At 47.1% G+C, this 16,413-nt stretch overlaps 1 protein-coding gene across 9 annotated transcripts in view; it reads left to right on the forward strand.

Moving 5' to 3' along the window:
- The window catches only part of LOC137427291 (protein 4.1), a 100,060-nt gene that overhangs the window by 72,627 nt on the left and 11,020 nt on the right, over positions 1–16,413 (forward strand). For 3 of the 9 annotated variants that reach the window (XM_068116684.2, XM_068116685.2, XM_078778451.1), the window contains 9 exons: positions 562–740; positions 949–1,205; positions 6,000–6,062; positions 6,497–6,655; positions 7,321–7,437; positions 9,836–10,420; positions 10,537–10,656; positions 10,797–10,889; positions 15,395–15,475. In XM_068116684.2, coding sequence (XP_067972785.2) covers positions 562–740; positions 949–1,205; positions 6,000–6,062; positions 6,497–6,655; positions 7,321–7,437; positions 9,836–10,420; positions 10,537–10,656; positions 10,797–10,889; positions 15,395–15,475 — 1,654 coding nt within the window. The remainder of the gene's footprint in view (positions 1–561; positions 741–948; positions 1,206–5,999; positions 6,063–6,496; positions 6,656–7,320; positions 7,438–9,835; positions 10,421–10,536; positions 10,657–10,796; positions 10,890–15,394; positions 15,476–16,413) is intronic. The other 6 variants (XM_068116687.2, XM_078778453.1, XM_068116686.2 and 3 more) reach the window with 3 other exon arrangements.

Below are 16,413 nucleotides of genomic sequence, written 5' to 3' on the forward strand. Positions count from 1 at the left end.
GATCCACATGCTGGTGATGGATGATCCACATGCTGGTGATGGATGATCCACATGCTGGTGATGGATGACCCACATGCTGGTGATGGATGACCCACATGCTGGTGATGGATGATCCACATGCTGGTGATGGATGATCCACATGCTGGTGATGGATGATCCACATGCTGGTGATGGATGATCCACATGCTGGTGATGGATGATCCACATGCTGGTGATGGATGACCCACATGCTGGTGAAGAATGATCCACATGCTGTTGTCTCTGACTTTTCAAATTTGCTCAGAATTTAAAAAAAATCTAAGGGTGCATCAGCTGCATATGCTGAACAATTTATTGCACGAAGCAATTATGTTAGGTGGAAACTCGCATTCAGGTGTTCTGCCCATCTCTCGTGCCAAAATGCACTTGGAATGAACGTTGGATTAGTCCTTCAACAATTACGTCATCAATTCAACATGATTGTTTTTTTTATGGTGGAAGTTGTAAAATATTTGGTTGTGTGTTAGCAGGTACCGATTATGCATTTTCTGTTTCGACCCTTTTCTCAACCTAATTCTTCAGGCTCGTAACACCTGAAGCTCCTCCACGTGGGCGGTTTCTCACTTTGGGTTCACGGTTTCGTTACTCGGGGCGCACTCAGGCCCAAACACGACAAGCCAGTTCTCAGATTCACCGTCCCGCTCCACTCTTCAACCGCACAGCCAGCAAGCGTCACACACTGCCTAGACTTGCAAATGCAGGTGTGAAGCCTCTACCTGTCACCTGATCATTTTTCAACATCAACACTACCTTTTCCCATCTTCCTTATGAAGGATTTTTTTGCCCTCCTTATCACTAGAACCCAGCCAACCTCTTCATATTTTCTCATTAACTTTACCTTTCACTCCACTTTTCTTCCATTATTTCATGCACTCTGTTTTTAACATTCCCCATATTTTGCTTCCACAGCCCTTTCTGCAGCCCACTCTTCCTCCGCTCTTTCAGAGGGCCAGAGACCAAGATCATCTGGGCCTACCATGAATGTACATACAGATGGCCCACTTCCTTCCGTCACTGGAGCTACGTATCCTCCACCTACCAGCTTTACGCCCATTGTCACGGTGACGCCTGTCGCGGCGGAAGCAGAAGTGGAGACCGAGGTAGAAGAGGTGGTGGAAAGCAAGGAAGATGCATCCGTGGAAACCTCAGGAAATGAGATTGTGCAGGTAGCAAACAACAGACCAATTATTTATTAATTTTTTTGCAAGTTTAAAGCTTCCCATCACAATTTACTTGCACTTGAATGCTCCTAAGTTTATAAGTATTGTCCTGCCACCAGCGATTAAGACTGCTGGATGACGGATAGCAGAAACAGTTTTACTCTCGAGGCGACAGGCTGAAAATAGTGGTATTTTTGTCGCGTGCGGGATGAAGGAATGCGAAGCGTTTATCTGAACAGAGCACACGGGTTTATACCGAAACCACAAAGAATAAATGAACACGACAAATAAAATGCAACAAATATCAATTTAATGAGAATAAATCAAAGACAAAATAAAGTTGTGGTTAAAAAACTAATTGAAACTCCTACTTTGAGGTACCTCCACATATGGACCGAATAACAGACAAGGGTAATGATACAATAAAATAAAATGCCTTTTTGCACTCAGCACTCAGCTTTGGTCTCAAGTGGCCCTTTTTGCTGAGAGTGGTGGTGACGAGGCTCAGAGCCTCCCGCTTGATGAGCACACAAGATGGCTTCGAAGTCATGAGGCAAGTTATCGAGACGGCCCTCTTTTGTGTCCCTCTGCTGTCCGGGGAAGCACAGCGCGGATCCCTGCCCACCACGAGCCCAGCAGTCGCCGAAACCTCCTCAACTGCAACCAACGCAGCGAAGAGCTCCTCACTCTGCAACAACGCGCACCAACCCAACCAGCATGGGATCGACTAGATGTCGTGCCTTTCTTGTTCGTGCAAAAACCAGCAGAGAGGGAAAGAGAGAGAGAGAGACGCACTCTTCTTCGGCCTCTTGAGAGCCAATCCCCGAACGTCCCTCCCAGTTGGGCCCGCCCGTCAACCTATGGGCTAATCATGTCCATCAGGAGCGTGGCCTGTTTCCTTATTAGGTCCTTTGGGCAGGGTTTAGTCCAATCGACTCTACTTGAGTTCTGTCGGCGGTTGTTGTAGTTTAATGTAGGTTTTCATGGCCGGCCTTGTCAGCAAAACGTAATGGGAAAATTACAGAGGGGAAATCACGTCCTGGGGAAAATTAGCCTGAATCCCTACACTAATTAGCACCGCTTCACCCCTCATGTGAAGACACATAAACGATCTTAAGCTACAGTTTCCCTACTTAAGTACATCGAGATTTCTCCTACGTGTCCACGGTCCATGCTACAATTATACAATGCTACCTTCCCTACGGTATCCTTTTATCTACCCCCACAAATGTAAGAGTATTCATTATGGACTGGATTTACCGTGTAGGGAAACCTTTGTTTTGTATTTTGCAACAACGAAGGCATCTTTTCAGGATATGACCAGCAGTAGAAAACACTTTTTTGGCCCATCTGTACATTATGTATATTGGCCAACCCCTGCTCCTGCAGGGAAAATGGCCTTAAAATGCCTGTTGTTGCTGTTGTTGTACATTATGTACAAGAGCAATAGAAAAAGTAAAGTTGACAATAGGAAGGGAATGGGAAAGGATGGGGCAGAAAAGGGAGTTTTGAAGAGTTAAATCAATAATTGAGTTCCTTGAATGCAGGAGTAGACCATTAGACCCACTAAAGCTTGCGCTCGTATTGCCAACCTATGGTTGTTTGTCCGTGCTCTACTTTTATGTTGAGCATCAAGCAAGGCAGCTTTTTTAGAAATAGTACCATATTGGTGCAGATTTAACCACATAAATAGGCTTAAAACTGTCCTATATCATAGATAGATGTCTATAAAAAGTATTTTGTTTATTGTTTTTTTTTAAAAGCCAAAAATCCAATTTGGGGTAAAGGTCACAGCCCAATGGGCAAATACAAGATATTTCACTAAAAACTTGTGATTACTTGAATTTTTGTTCTTTAATCGACTCAATTTCACTCATTTTAGTTAAATCGAGAATAAACGAATATACAAAATAATTTTGGATGGTTCTTAGAAATTATTTATTTAAACTTTTCAAAACTATGATTTTGCATTTTCGAAATAGTGTGTGTGTATACTACATGACCAAAATATGTGGACACCCGAACATTGAACATCTCATTCCATAATCATGGGCATTAATATGGAGTTGGTCCCCCCTTTGATGCTGTAACAGCCTCCACTCTTCTGGGAAGGCTTTCCACTAGATGTTGGAACATTGCTGTGGGGATTTGCTTCCATTCAGCCACAAGAGCATTGGTGAGGTCAGGCACTGATGTTGGGCGATTAGACCTGGCCTGCAGTTGGCGTTCCAATTCATCCCAAAGGTGTTTGATGGGGTTGAGGTCAGGGCTCTGTGCAGGCCAGTCAAGTTCTTCCACACCGATCTCGACAAACCATTTCTCGATGGGCTTCACTTTGTGCACGGGGGCATTGTCATGCTGAAACAGGAAAGGGCCTTCCCCAAACTGTTGCCACAAAGTTGGAAGCACACAATTGTCTGGAATGTCATTGTGTGCTGTAGCGTAAAGATTTCCCTTCACTGGAACTGAGGGGCCTAGCCAGAACCATGAAAAACAGGCCCAGACCATTATTCCTCCTACACCAAACTTTACAGTTGGCACTATGCATTCTGGCAGGTAGTGTTCTCATGGAATCCGCCAAACCCAGATTCGTCCCGTCGGACTGCCAGATGGTGAAGCATGATTCATCACTCCAGAGAACGCGTTTCCACTGCTCAGGAGTCCAATGGTGACGAGCTTTACACCACTCCAGCTGACGCTTAGCATTGAGCTTGGTGATCTTAGGCTTGTGTGCGGCTGCTCGGCCATGGAAACCCATTTCATGAAGCTCTTGATGAACAGTTGTTGTGCAGACGTTGCTTCCAGAGGCAGTTTGGAACTCGGTAGTGAGTGTTGCAACCGAGGACAGACGAATTTTACACGCTTCAGCACTCGGCGGTCCCGTTCTGTGAGCTTGTGTGGCCTACCACTTCGTGGCTGAGCTGTTGTTGCTCCTAGACGTTTCCACTTCACAATAACAACACTTAAAGTTGACCGGGTCAGCTCTAGCAGGGCAGAAATTTGACGAACTGACTTGTTGGAAAGGTGGCATCCTATGACGGTGCCACGTTGAAAGTCACTGAGCTCTTTTTTTTTTTTTTTTTTTGGAAAGATCGAGGCTCGGGTGGAGCCAACATTAATCTCACAAAAAAACAAAAGGACACACAAAACATAATAAAGGGAGCGGGAGACAAGATGGGGAGAGAGAGGGAAGCACACAAGTACAACAGTAGAGAGCAGGGACATCGGGAGATCTGTGAGAGGGAGAGGGCTTGGGGGGAGGAGGCGTGGGAAAAGGGGTGGGGGTGGGGGTGGGGTGGGGGTGGGAGAGGTATAAAACATATGGACACTGCTAGGACTTCCAGGAAAGAAGTTGGTATTTCAAAAAAGTGGATCTGGATGAATTAATGGGGGTAGAAAAGATCAAGGTTTTGGATGGGGGAAGATAAGAGATGGTGGTGAACAGCTGTTTTAAAGACCTGGAGGGAGGAGTGGGATTGAAGAGAGTGATGGAGTTTGTTCCAGAGGCAGGAGAAAAGAGGAATGAAGGAGTGAAGGTGAGCAGAGAGTCTTGATTTTGGCAGTTTAACCATAAGAGGGTTGCTGGCAAATCTTGTGCGACCTGTAGGAATATTTGGGAGACAGAGCACAGAGAGAGCTGGGGGAGCTAGGCCGGAGAGGAGTCGGTAGAAGGCAGAAAGACCACCAACCTGCCTGCGCTATGATTCAGTACGGCCCATTCTACTGCTAATGTTTGTCTCTGGAGATTTCATGGCTGTGTGCTTGATTTTATATACCCGTCAGTTATGGGTGTGGCTGTAATGGCCGAATCCACGACTTAGAAGGGGTGTCCACATACTTTTGGTCATGTGGTATATATATTTATATTATATTTCCCTTAGAGAAAACCATTCGGCACATCAAAGCATGAGCCATGATTGCCAACTCATGGTTGTTTTTCCGTGTTCTATCCTTTTTGAATGCTGAATGTCAAACAAGGAAGCAGCACGTACCATTATTCTTTGGAATGACTCGGCCGGGGTTTCAACTAGTGACGTCCCAGACTCAAAGCGGATGCTCTAACCTCTAACCGTTGCGCCACCAGTTCTGGAAAGTTGATATCATGATTATCAACTTCGTAGAACTCTCAACCTCGTAGAACGAGTAAACTTCGAGGCAATTTGCCTTTAACAGGCCAATGGCCATCAATCGATGCATGTGCTGGAAATCAAAATGGCGGCAAGCCAAGATAACGAAGAGAGTGGAACAGTAACCAGTTGACCTTTCTCGTCGATGAAAACGCCAAGCCTATTGAAATTTACACTCTCTCGGCTTTGAACTATCTTGGGGAGGCCTGTCAAGGAGGAATGTGTTAAAGGCTGGGATTGAGGAGGCAGGAAGTTTTTAAACAAATAAAGCTTTTATGAAAGCACGGACTATGTTCAGGCCCGAAACAATTCTAGCTGAATGTATACAAAAGCTTCAACTCCATTTGGAGAAGTGAATGTCCAACGCAGGAGACTATCGTGACGAGCAAAGTATCGGTTTTGTAACGTGCGTGTGCGAGCTATATAGTGAAGAAGAAGAGTCCAAAATCCAGGTCATATTTGAAGCACCATCCTTATTTGGTATTCTTTGTGCTTTGTGCTGCAAACGATTTCATAAGTAAATTGTTTGTTTCAGTTTTTGACCTTTCATTTTCATTTTTTTTTTTTTTTTATATCAATATCATGCACTTTTCCATTTGAATCATCAAATATTATTTTTTGTTTTTTTTGCTTTTCATTCCCTGACATGGCTTCTCCCATTTCCCTCTTGCAGAGGAGGCCAAAGAAAATTGAAGGCGAAAATATATACATGAGGCATAGCAGGCTAATGTTAGAGGTTTGTATCATTTGTCTTGTTTGTGACCAGCGGACACCGGACGTCCCGAGTTGTTGAATATTGGGTCCGTCCAGGTTCGATTGAGCATCATGAGGGTTCCCTACATCATTTTGCATCCATTTTCATATCCATCAGCATCATTTCCTCCATCCCACCCCCACCCATCACAAGCTGCCTAGGTGACCTGTTCATATGGCCACATTATTCGCCGTTCATGTGCTTTCTGTTGCATCCAGCTGGGAAATCGGTTAAACCTTTCGACTGCACGTATGTGCTTGGGTACGCGATTGTTGTTGCGGACCGTCGGATGTTTTGCAGAACCAGCCGGGTCACCGCCGAGACACTTGCCGTGTGCTCCGATGCCCCGACTCCCTGTGTGAGGCCTTTTTTCCCCTCTCACCCACATGTTATTGATTTCTCGTGGTGCTCTGCAGGATGTGGACAAAGCCCAAGATGATCTCTTGAAGCGTCAGGCGAACATGAACGAGATGAAACGCTCCTTCATGGAAGCGGGAACGGGGCCCGGAACCACCGAGTGGGAGCGTCGCATCTCCACGCATTCTCCCAGCCGACAACCGGCGCAATCCACTGAGGTGTTCACTGTTCCGTAATCATTGTGGCCTTGAGAGGCCGTCGGTTAACCTCCATTTTGCAAGTCTGATTTTTTATTTCCTACTATTCCCAAAATTCCTTCTTTTCATGCTGCCTTTCCAGTCCTCTACCACCACCTTTTTCTGTCTTTGGTTTGGTTTCATCGTGATGGTGTTAATTTGCAATTTGTTCAGATTGTCGCTAGTTGTGCTGCTCTCAACACATGTGTCGCAACATGCCTTTTGACGTCTCTCTTCCATATACGCTCCCGTCACCCAGATTCCCTTTTCTTTCTTCATGCATCCCATTTAATAATTGCACCAATCTTGTTGTTTATCTCTTCGACATCCGTATTCCTGATATTTGAGTGATTTTTCATGGCGAGTCATGAAGTGTGTGTGTTGTTGTTAGCCAAGCTGTTTCCTGAAGGAACGGGAGAGGCGATTGTGATCGGACTGTGTGTCGGTGTCTGTGTGTCTGTGAGTCCGCACGCACACCAACTTTAATATAGCTCTCGCTGGTGTGTGTGAAAGGGGTCTCCAAGACAAATACCCCGGAGACACTCTGCGTTGTTAAATGCTCTGTTTTGTACTTGTTCTTTCCGATCTCAACACCCCCAATCTATCATCGCTTCCACGTGCCCTTTGCACCTCCTTGGGACTCCCAGGATGAGGAGTGGATGGCGATTGATGTGGCGACATCTCCTCTTCCTCTCTGCCTCACCCCTCTTGCTGTGGCTGCACAAAGACCACCTGATTTCTCATCTTTCTTCAACGCCTCTCAGGTTTTCCTCTTTATTTTATTCTTCATTTCAATCTTTCACTATACGTACCATCTTTTCATCACTCTGTAGGTTGTATTTCCGAAATACCCTCAGTGGGTCCTGGTGTCTGCCGTCCATCCTCCGTCCATACGTACATGTACGTACGTCCGTTAACATTTGACTAAAACATCATCTCACAAACTACCTGGCCAATATGGACCAAATTTGGTACGATGCATCAGGACAGCGAGGTCTCATGGGGTTGTGCTCCCCATCCGGACGCACCCCCTATAAAGGGGATGAACGGCGGTTTTGCCCCAACTATTGGTATTTCATTCAAAAATCTTATTCTCGGAAACCGACATCCAGATCCAGACGAAACTGACCGTGCGGCATCGGGACCATGCCCTAACCTTAAGTTGTGCCTCCATGGCCATATCTCTCCTGGAGAGGGGGCCACGGGCTCCCTCCCCTAATCCCTCATCCTCGCTAAAACACATTTTCCTCACAAACTACATGACTGATATGGACCAAATTGGGTATGACAGATCAGAACTGTAAGGTCTCATGGGGGTGTGCTCCCCATCCGGTTCCGCCTCTATAAGAGGCTGAAAAGGGGGGTTTTGCCTCAAATTCAGGTAATTTATTTTAAAATCTCTATAAACAGTAAAGAAATATCCGTCAGTCCCTCATAGGGTTATTTTACCTTATCTCTCCACCCCTTCCTCCCATTAATGTCTGCAAAGTTTTATTTTTATGTTTTGAACCTCATGTTTTGTCTTTTTGAGGCATGTTTCTGGTTCCCAGCCTACCCCAAAGATCATTTAGCCCTGGTCTTAAAGGATTTATTTGTTTACAACTTCCTGACCGCAATGTTTTCTTTTTCGTTTTTTTTTCAGTGGGCTCGGTGCAAAAAACCTTATGAACTTTGCAACTTGTTTAACCTCCCCCACCCACTACCTCCTCCTCCCGACATAACATGAACCGTGGGATTAGCACAACACGTAGACCAGACCAGAGCAGTCTGGATCAGCAGATTTCCGGGTACCTCCTCCCTGAACTTCATTAGTGAGCCATCTTTGTTTGTTTTTACCAACTATCCAACGGTAGTTTGGTAGTTGTGAGACAAACTCGGTTTCCACAAGCTTGGACTCTGAAATCCTTAAGACCGTTGCCTTTATCTGGATTGGAAACCACCGCCACCTCTCGGATGTCGCTCTACAGGATGACCTACCTGAAAGTCATTTTTACCCCTCCCTAGTACAGTAAAGCATTCCTTCTTGGACTCCTTTAATATATTTCGGTTTTATTGTGCAGTACCTGTACTTGCGATCATTAATGAGTCATTGTACCTGTGTGCGCTCCATTCTCCTTGCACCACGGAATTCATCGCCAAATCCGCTTCGACATCTTGGGAAGGAAGGGAGGTGCGAGCAATGTATCATGGGTAAAGTGACTTTCAGGCCACCCAATGTATCATGGGTAAAGTGAATTTCAGGCCACCCAATGTATCATGGGTAAAGTGAATTTCAGGCCACCCAATGTATCATGGGTAAAGTGACTTTCAGGCCACCCAATGTATCATGGGTAAAGTGACTTTCAGGCCACCCAATGTATCATGGGTAAAGTGAATTTCAGGCCACCCAATGTATCATGGGTAAAGTGACTTTCAGGCCACCCAATGTATCATGGGTAAAGTGACTTTCAGGCCACCCAATGTATCATGGGTAAAGTGACTTTCAGGCCACCCAATGTATCATGGGTAAAGTGACTTTCAGGCCACCCAATGTATCATGGGTAAAGTGACTTTCAGGCCACCCAATGTATCATGGGTAAAGTGAATTTCAGGCCACCCAATGTATCATGGGTAAAGTGACTTTCAGGCCACCCAATGTATCATGGGTAAAGTGAATTTCAGGCCACCCAATGTATCATGGGTAAAGTGACTTTCAGGCCACCCAATGTATCATGGGTAAAGTGAATTTCAGGTCAACCAATGTATCATGGGTAAAGTGACTTTCAGGCCACCCAATGTATCATGGGTAAAGTGACTTTCAGGCCACCCAATGTATCATGGGTAAAGTGACTTTCAGGCCACCCTTTAGTATCCTCACTGTTTCCCGTTATAATGCAGTGTTACCTTCGTGGATAGACTCCAAATATGACCAATGATGCTGAGGCCTTGTTTATTTTCTCAAATTGGTCACTCTTAGTTTCCCTCACAATGACCGTCAGAAGCTGAATATTGTTTCCACGTAAGACGATCTCGTGGCCACAGTAGAGCTTTGGAAGCACATGCACCTTTTGCATCGCTTCACCTCGTTACCTGTTATAACCTGAACCGGAATGATGTATGTTCATTCGATGTATTGCCTTCCTTCGATTCCGAATTGCTAATGCCTTGATCGATTCATTTTAGGTTCATTCAGAACAATCAGCTGAGAAGTGCGTGGGCCTAGTGCAAGAGAAGCCTGCCGCTCTTGTTGTCGAGCAGACGGAAAAGGAAAGTGAGAAAACTGGAGAGGACAATGAACAGGTATCGTGCTCTCCTTCGCACTCATTCCCGCCCTCACCTTCACTTTCCCCTTCGCACTTGAAAAGGGGTGCGGGAGATGCCTGGGGCGAACGAGGTACCGAGACGGAGCCGTTCGCAGTCGCGGTCGCTAATTCAGAGGTGCAAGCCTTGGATGACGAGCCGAAGGAGGAATTGGACGCTTGGGGCTCTGCAGCAGCACAGGAAGTTGAAGAGAAAATGGAGAAGCTGAAGGAACCAAAACCAATAGTTGTCGTTCCGGTTGTATTGGTGGCTCCGCCTAGCGACGAGGGGAGAGAGTTTGATGAGCTGGAAGATGACGTATCGGGCATGCTGGGTGAACAGAGAGACGTTGAGGGAAGAGGGTGGGAAGAGGTGCAGAGCCCTTGTGAAGAAGGGGACCAACCCAAAACCAATGGAGACATTTCGGAATCGGAAAACAGCGAGTCAGAAGATGAGTGCGGCTTTGAGGTAACATTACCTTGTTGCATATTTTTTGTATCGATTTAACAAACCATATCAACAAACACGTCCACCTGTTGGATAATTTAACGAATCATTGTCTCCCACTTACCTCCCCTGGCCAGCCCCCGCTCATCCCGACGGAAAGTGTGAGCTTCAGCGAACTTTCGCAACGTGAGAAGTTTGCGATTCCAACGATGGACGTCCCCATCGTGCAAACTCAAACGAAGACACTTTCCTTCGAGGTGTCATCATGACCCTAGTTTTCCTAGTTTGGAATGGGAAATGCCGATTAACTCCGGGACCTGATATTTCTATGTATTTAACTGTCGGCTGTTGGTTGGGACCTCCTGGCCATGACCATGTCATTGTGATTGGAATGCAGGGAATGAGAGGGCAACCTTGGATGGGAGATCGAGTAACCGCTGCTTCAGACGTTGGTCCAACTAGCACGACCAGTACGACCCATGTCACACGGGTAAGTGAGCCAGCGTTACGCCGTCTTGTTAACTTGTTAACGGTGCACAATCTCTCCAAACCGTGTACGCACGTCATCTCCGTGAGCGATTCGTCTTGTCTGATTTGAGTTGATGCTTTATAACGGTTTTGTTTATTTATTTATTTATATATGAAGTCGAGGCCTCAGGAAGAGCTCAAATACAGAAGAATAGATGAGAACATAACAAAACCAGAAACATCACCTGGTAGAGCGCACACCTGGCCTGGTAGAGCCAGGATGAACGGTTTACGTTTTGCATCCCACTGATAGGCCGGATCTGCATCCCGATCTTAACCGAAGTCTGATTGGCTTGGTCACGTCATCCAACCAACTCTTCCTTCCACCGAGGTTTGGCATAATCCACCCACAACTTTTTGCTCACAAACAGAGGGGTGAAAACATAACCTCTGACACCTTTGGCGGTGGAGGTAACAACGATAATGTCGTGGGAAGGGGCAAATACTTCAACAGCATGGTAGAGGGACCTGGGAGGAAGAATTTGATCAAGGGAAGGAGGAGAAGGACATAGGATGAACAAGTTGGATGTAGTCTCAAACACAGCAAGAGGAGAAATGGAAAATCAGGAACGAAAAAGAAATGGAACAAAAAACCCGGAAGTTAAGGAGAGGTGAGAAAAAAAACAATTGTATCTTGGAGAGGATGGGGAATGTTTGGGAAGGGTTAATGAGGTCAGAAAATATCAAGAGGGGGGAGAAGATGAGCTGAAGGGGTGGTCAGCCAATTTCAACTGACTGAGCATTGCACAGGTGAGAAAAATATTGTTACGGATCTCGGGGGTCGGCTCTCCCCTTATCAAGGGGGGGGGTTAATCCCCTTGTCTTCTTAGCTGGCCGTCCCGAGTCCTGGGAATTATAGCGTCCTTCCCAGCGCGGCGTTAGATAGGGTTTGTTAGGCCTAGGGGTTCACTACTACCTACGTACCAACGCCGGCCGGAAACGAGGGAATAACTCCCTCTCGAACCACGGATATGTTGGTAAATGCCGAGTGGTTAGCAATCCACGATCTGAGCTATTAACAAAGACCAAACCCGCTTATGGCGGTTCCTAACCGTGCCACAGGTACTCGATGGAAGAAAGGACGGATGCGATCAGATTAGGGAAAACCAAGAAAGAACAAGGTAATTTATTTACAAATATACAGGAGGAAAGAGGAAACGAAAGGATGTACAAGAAGAAGAAGCAGGACACAGGGCAGTCTTAGCAACAGTCTTAACTTATGACCCCAGACAAACAGACACACTCACACGGGGATTGTAGCTGGTAGGGTGGAAGGTCCAGGTGGATGGTCCAGGCGATGGGGTCCAGGCTCCGGTCCTGCGGGCGAAACCCGGCAGGCAGCTCTGCGCGTAGTTGGACGCGAGCGGACCTTACATATAGCGGGGGGAGGCTGGTGTCCTTCAGCGTACGTAATAACTGCACCAGCGTGCCAAACGCACCCTCTCCAAGGTTCTCTTAAAAGCACCAGCGAGTGAGTCCTCCTTCGCAAATGTGCGCGCCTCCAACAGGTCCTCCCAAGTTTGTTTGCAATGAGCGCCGCTGAATAGTCCCTTATGCCTAAGTCACACATAGGCGGATATTTTGGCGACTACTGGCGACTGCCGGCGATCAAGATTTTTCGGCGACTACTGGCGATTTCGGGCGGTCAAATATGGTCAGGCGGCAGTATGGCGACTGCAGGCGGCCACATTGCGACTGCATTGCGACGACGCCCCGAGTGGGATGGCGACTGTTGAAGATCGACGACGACTGCATTGCGGATGCACGGCGGCAGCGTGGCGACAGTCTGGCGGCTAGATTACGACCGATGGCGGATCGCGGCGACTGCATTGGGGCCGGGTGGCGGTTTACTCCGACGTCCGCAAGACTGCAATAAGACCGCCGGCGATTGGAGACGATTCACACAACTTTTTAAATCTTTATTTCTCTATTTTACATTTCACTTTATTCATTTCAATGATGTATGACATGAAGCATAAAGATGTTTGATGTACAATAAGAAAGTTAATAAAGATGTATCATTGTAATGTAATAATCAAACTTTTCTGCAGGGAGAGAGAATGGAAATAAAGTCCAACAAATTATTTCCACTGGTCCCAAGTCCCATAAATAAAGTTTCCAAAGGACCAAAGTCCCTAAAGTTCCCAAAAGTCCCAAGTCCAAACAATAAAGCCATATACTTGTCGGCACCACAGGACCTCACTCCACGGAGACCCTCACACCATCCTGTCTTGCCATGGAATCGTGGTATGTCGTAATGCAGTCGCCAGGCAGTCGTATCTCTGTCGCCAATGGCCGTAACTCGGCCGCCACTAGTCCTACTGCTGTCGTCGTCAGTCTCCCATAGCCGCAGGGGAGACGTGGCAGTTCTTCTGTAGTCGATATGCAGCCGCAACAGTGTTGGCCCGTAGTCGGGAAGATGCCGCAGGAAGGCCGTATGGCATTCGCATCTCTGCCGTGCTAGCTGGTGGGGCGATGCTGGGGCGATTGCGGAAGACTATGAGCGACTGGGTTGCGGCCGCTTTACGCTCTTATTACGGATACCGACGACAGCATGGCGGTTCCATCACGACAGCATGGCGGATTTTTTTCGAGTGCGACTGAGCGCGCCGTTTTTAAACATTAAAAAAAATATTTGGCCCCTTTGCGGCTCTTGCCGACTGCAGCCGACCTGGGGAGGATAACCACGACTACAGGCGACCGTCCATTACGGTTTCATTACGATTGTCGGCGGGTGGTGGCGATTTTTCCAGTCGCCAGTAGTCACCGACAAATCCGCCTATGTGTGACTTAGGCATTACAATGCGCACTCTCCCACCAGTCCTGTGAAAGGGCTTTTCGTTTGCGCTTATATTACGCGAGCCAAGATCACTCCGCGCGCTCCAAAACCACGCCCGCCAGCGATCTCACCTCAGCCCTGGTTGGTTGGTGAGGGCTTACCGGCCAAGCCTTTGATGGCTGGTTGACAGGCAACACCTTGTTCTTGGCGTTCCACCCCCTTCTTCCTCGAGCCTGACCGCATGGTTAATGGCATCGTTTGAGCGAGCTTCAGCAGCAAGGCGGCTAACACTGCTAACAAAGGCGCGTAATGGCGTCGCTTGGAGTGGGAGGTCGCAAAATGGACGAAAGGGCCTACTCCTTATTTGGTTGATGCAACGCATATTCAATTATTGGAAACACGGCCTTAACTAAAACACATAATAATGAAATAACTGAGTTCCTATGGTGGCCTACGTGTTGCTTGTGGACTAACTAGGGGTGCAACCTTTAACCTTTAATGTCATATTTACAAGTGATTATTTATTTACAAAAGTGTGGGTTCTAAAACCGCAACAATATATATATATACAGGTAAATATAATAAGCCCGTCTTTGATGCTGTGAGGTGCATCATACTGCATAGGGCTTTCCTTGGCGAGGAGGAACAATCCTGGACGGTCGCCATTCTGATGCGGATACTCAAATGACTAGTTTCCCAGAGCCGGTACTCATTTGCAGCCTCGGAAGGATGACAGACTAAATCAAGCCACCTGGTGTTATCCCAACTGCATGATAGTGGCTTGAAATGAGGACGTTCAAATCTTAATCTAGCCACGTTAACCAATGAGCCAACACCAGGCTTCCTGGTGAGAAGAAGAGGAACAAATGAGTAGAGGTGAGCAGTGAGCCTGGATTTTGAGAGTTCCACCAAAGGTGGGTTACTATTAGACTATCACCTTGCAGATACCTGGTGCGGGGGTAGAGGCGAGGAGGAGGTGACGGAGCAAGGAAATAGAGACGAGGAGGAGGTGACGGAGCAAGGAAATAGAGACGAGGAGGAGGTGATAGAGCAAGGAAAGGGCAGAGGCGAGGAGGAGGTGATGGAGCAAGGAAAGGGCAGAGGCGAGGAGGAGGTGATGGAGCAAGGAAAGGACAGGCGAGGAGGAGGTGACGGAGCAAGGAAAGGACAGGCGAGGAGGAGGTGACGGAGCAAGGAGATGGTAGAGGCGAGGAGGAGGTTACGGAGCAAGGAGATGGTAGAGGCGAGGAGGAGGTTACGGAGCAAGGAGATGGTAGAGGCGAGGAGGAGGTGACAGAGCAAGGAGATGGTAGAGGCGAGGAGGAGGTGACAGAGCAAGGAGATGGTGGAGGCGAGGAGGAGGTTAAGGGGCAAGGAGATAGTAGAGGGTGCAAGACCAAAAAGGAGGAGCGAGACGACAGACCCACCAACCTAATCTGTGATGAGAGACGAGCAGACCCACAGACATCGTTTAATTACGGAAGATTCCCATTTTGAGGATCTTGTTTTTCACAGTATGAAGAAGAGCAATCCATGGGGGAGTAATTGTCCATGAAGCTGCTGTTTTGAAGTTTACTCGTGCTTTATGTTTCATTATTTATGCTTTGTTTGTGAACTTTAATGCCTATGATGGTAAATCGATGTAAATAAAATAATTGTGGTATGTGCCATGTTGTTTACCATGACAGACTGTGAAAGGTTCCATGTCCGAGACTCGCATTGAGAAGCGAATCGTCATCACCGCAGATTCAGATATGGATCATGAGGAGGTGAGTGCAAAAGGAAATCCAAATGTTTCTTTTTACTTTACCCCAAACACAACTTCAACAACAAACTTTCACTTTTAGTTATTTTTCCCCTTGGCATCCGAAGAGTATATTGTTCAAAGTCTTCAGTTGTCATACCCTTCCTCCCGTCCATGGTACACGGAATCTTGTGGTGAGGCTGTTGCCCTGAAACAACTTGCTTTCGTCTCCTGGAAAGCAAATCCAACGGAAGGAAATCTCATTTCCTTTCACAAAGCCCGAAACAAGTGTGTGTCCACCCTCAGGAGAGCCAGGAAACAATATCTCACCGTTCTCAAGACCGAACTCTCTTATCTGTCTCCCTCTTCCAAATCCTGGTGGCGTCTGGTCAAATCTGTTTCTGGTGTTTGTTCCCCCTCCATCCCCTCCCTCACCTCAAACGGCTTAACGGCTGACTCCGCACGTGAAAAAGCTGAATGCCTCAACTCTGTGTTTGCCTCTAAATCTTGTGTCCCAAACCCATCCCTCTCTGTACCCACCGTACCCAGTCGTACCCAGCTGCTCCTGGACTCTGTGTCCTTTCCTCCTGACAAGGTGGAAAAGTTTCTGTCAACCCTCGACTCTGATTCTGCAACTGGTCCTGACGGCATCAGCCCACGGGTCCTAAAATCATGTTCTTCCGCTCTTTCACTCCCTCTTTCTGTTCTCTTCACCCTCTCTTTTGCTCAAGGTCATCTGCCATCTGCTTGGAAATCAGCCAACATCACCACTTTGCACAAAAAAGGTGCAAAAACAGATCCCAGCAACTACAGACCAATCAGCCTTCTCCCAATTATCAGCAAAGTCATGGAATCCATCATTGCTTCAGAAATGAAATCTTTCCTCTTCTCCAATGGCTTGATCTCTGATCATCAATTTGGTTTCAGACCTGGTCACTCCACTCTGGACATGCTGCTTCTGCT

The sequence above is a fragment of the Myxine glutinosa genome, chromosome 5, assembly GCF_964187855.1.
Source record: "Myxine glutinosa chromosome 5, kmMyxGlut1.1, whole genome shotgun sequence".
NCBI classification, from domain to species: domain Eukaryota; kingdom Metazoa; phylum Chordata; class Myxini; order Myxiniformes; family Myxinidae; genus Myxine; species Myxine glutinosa.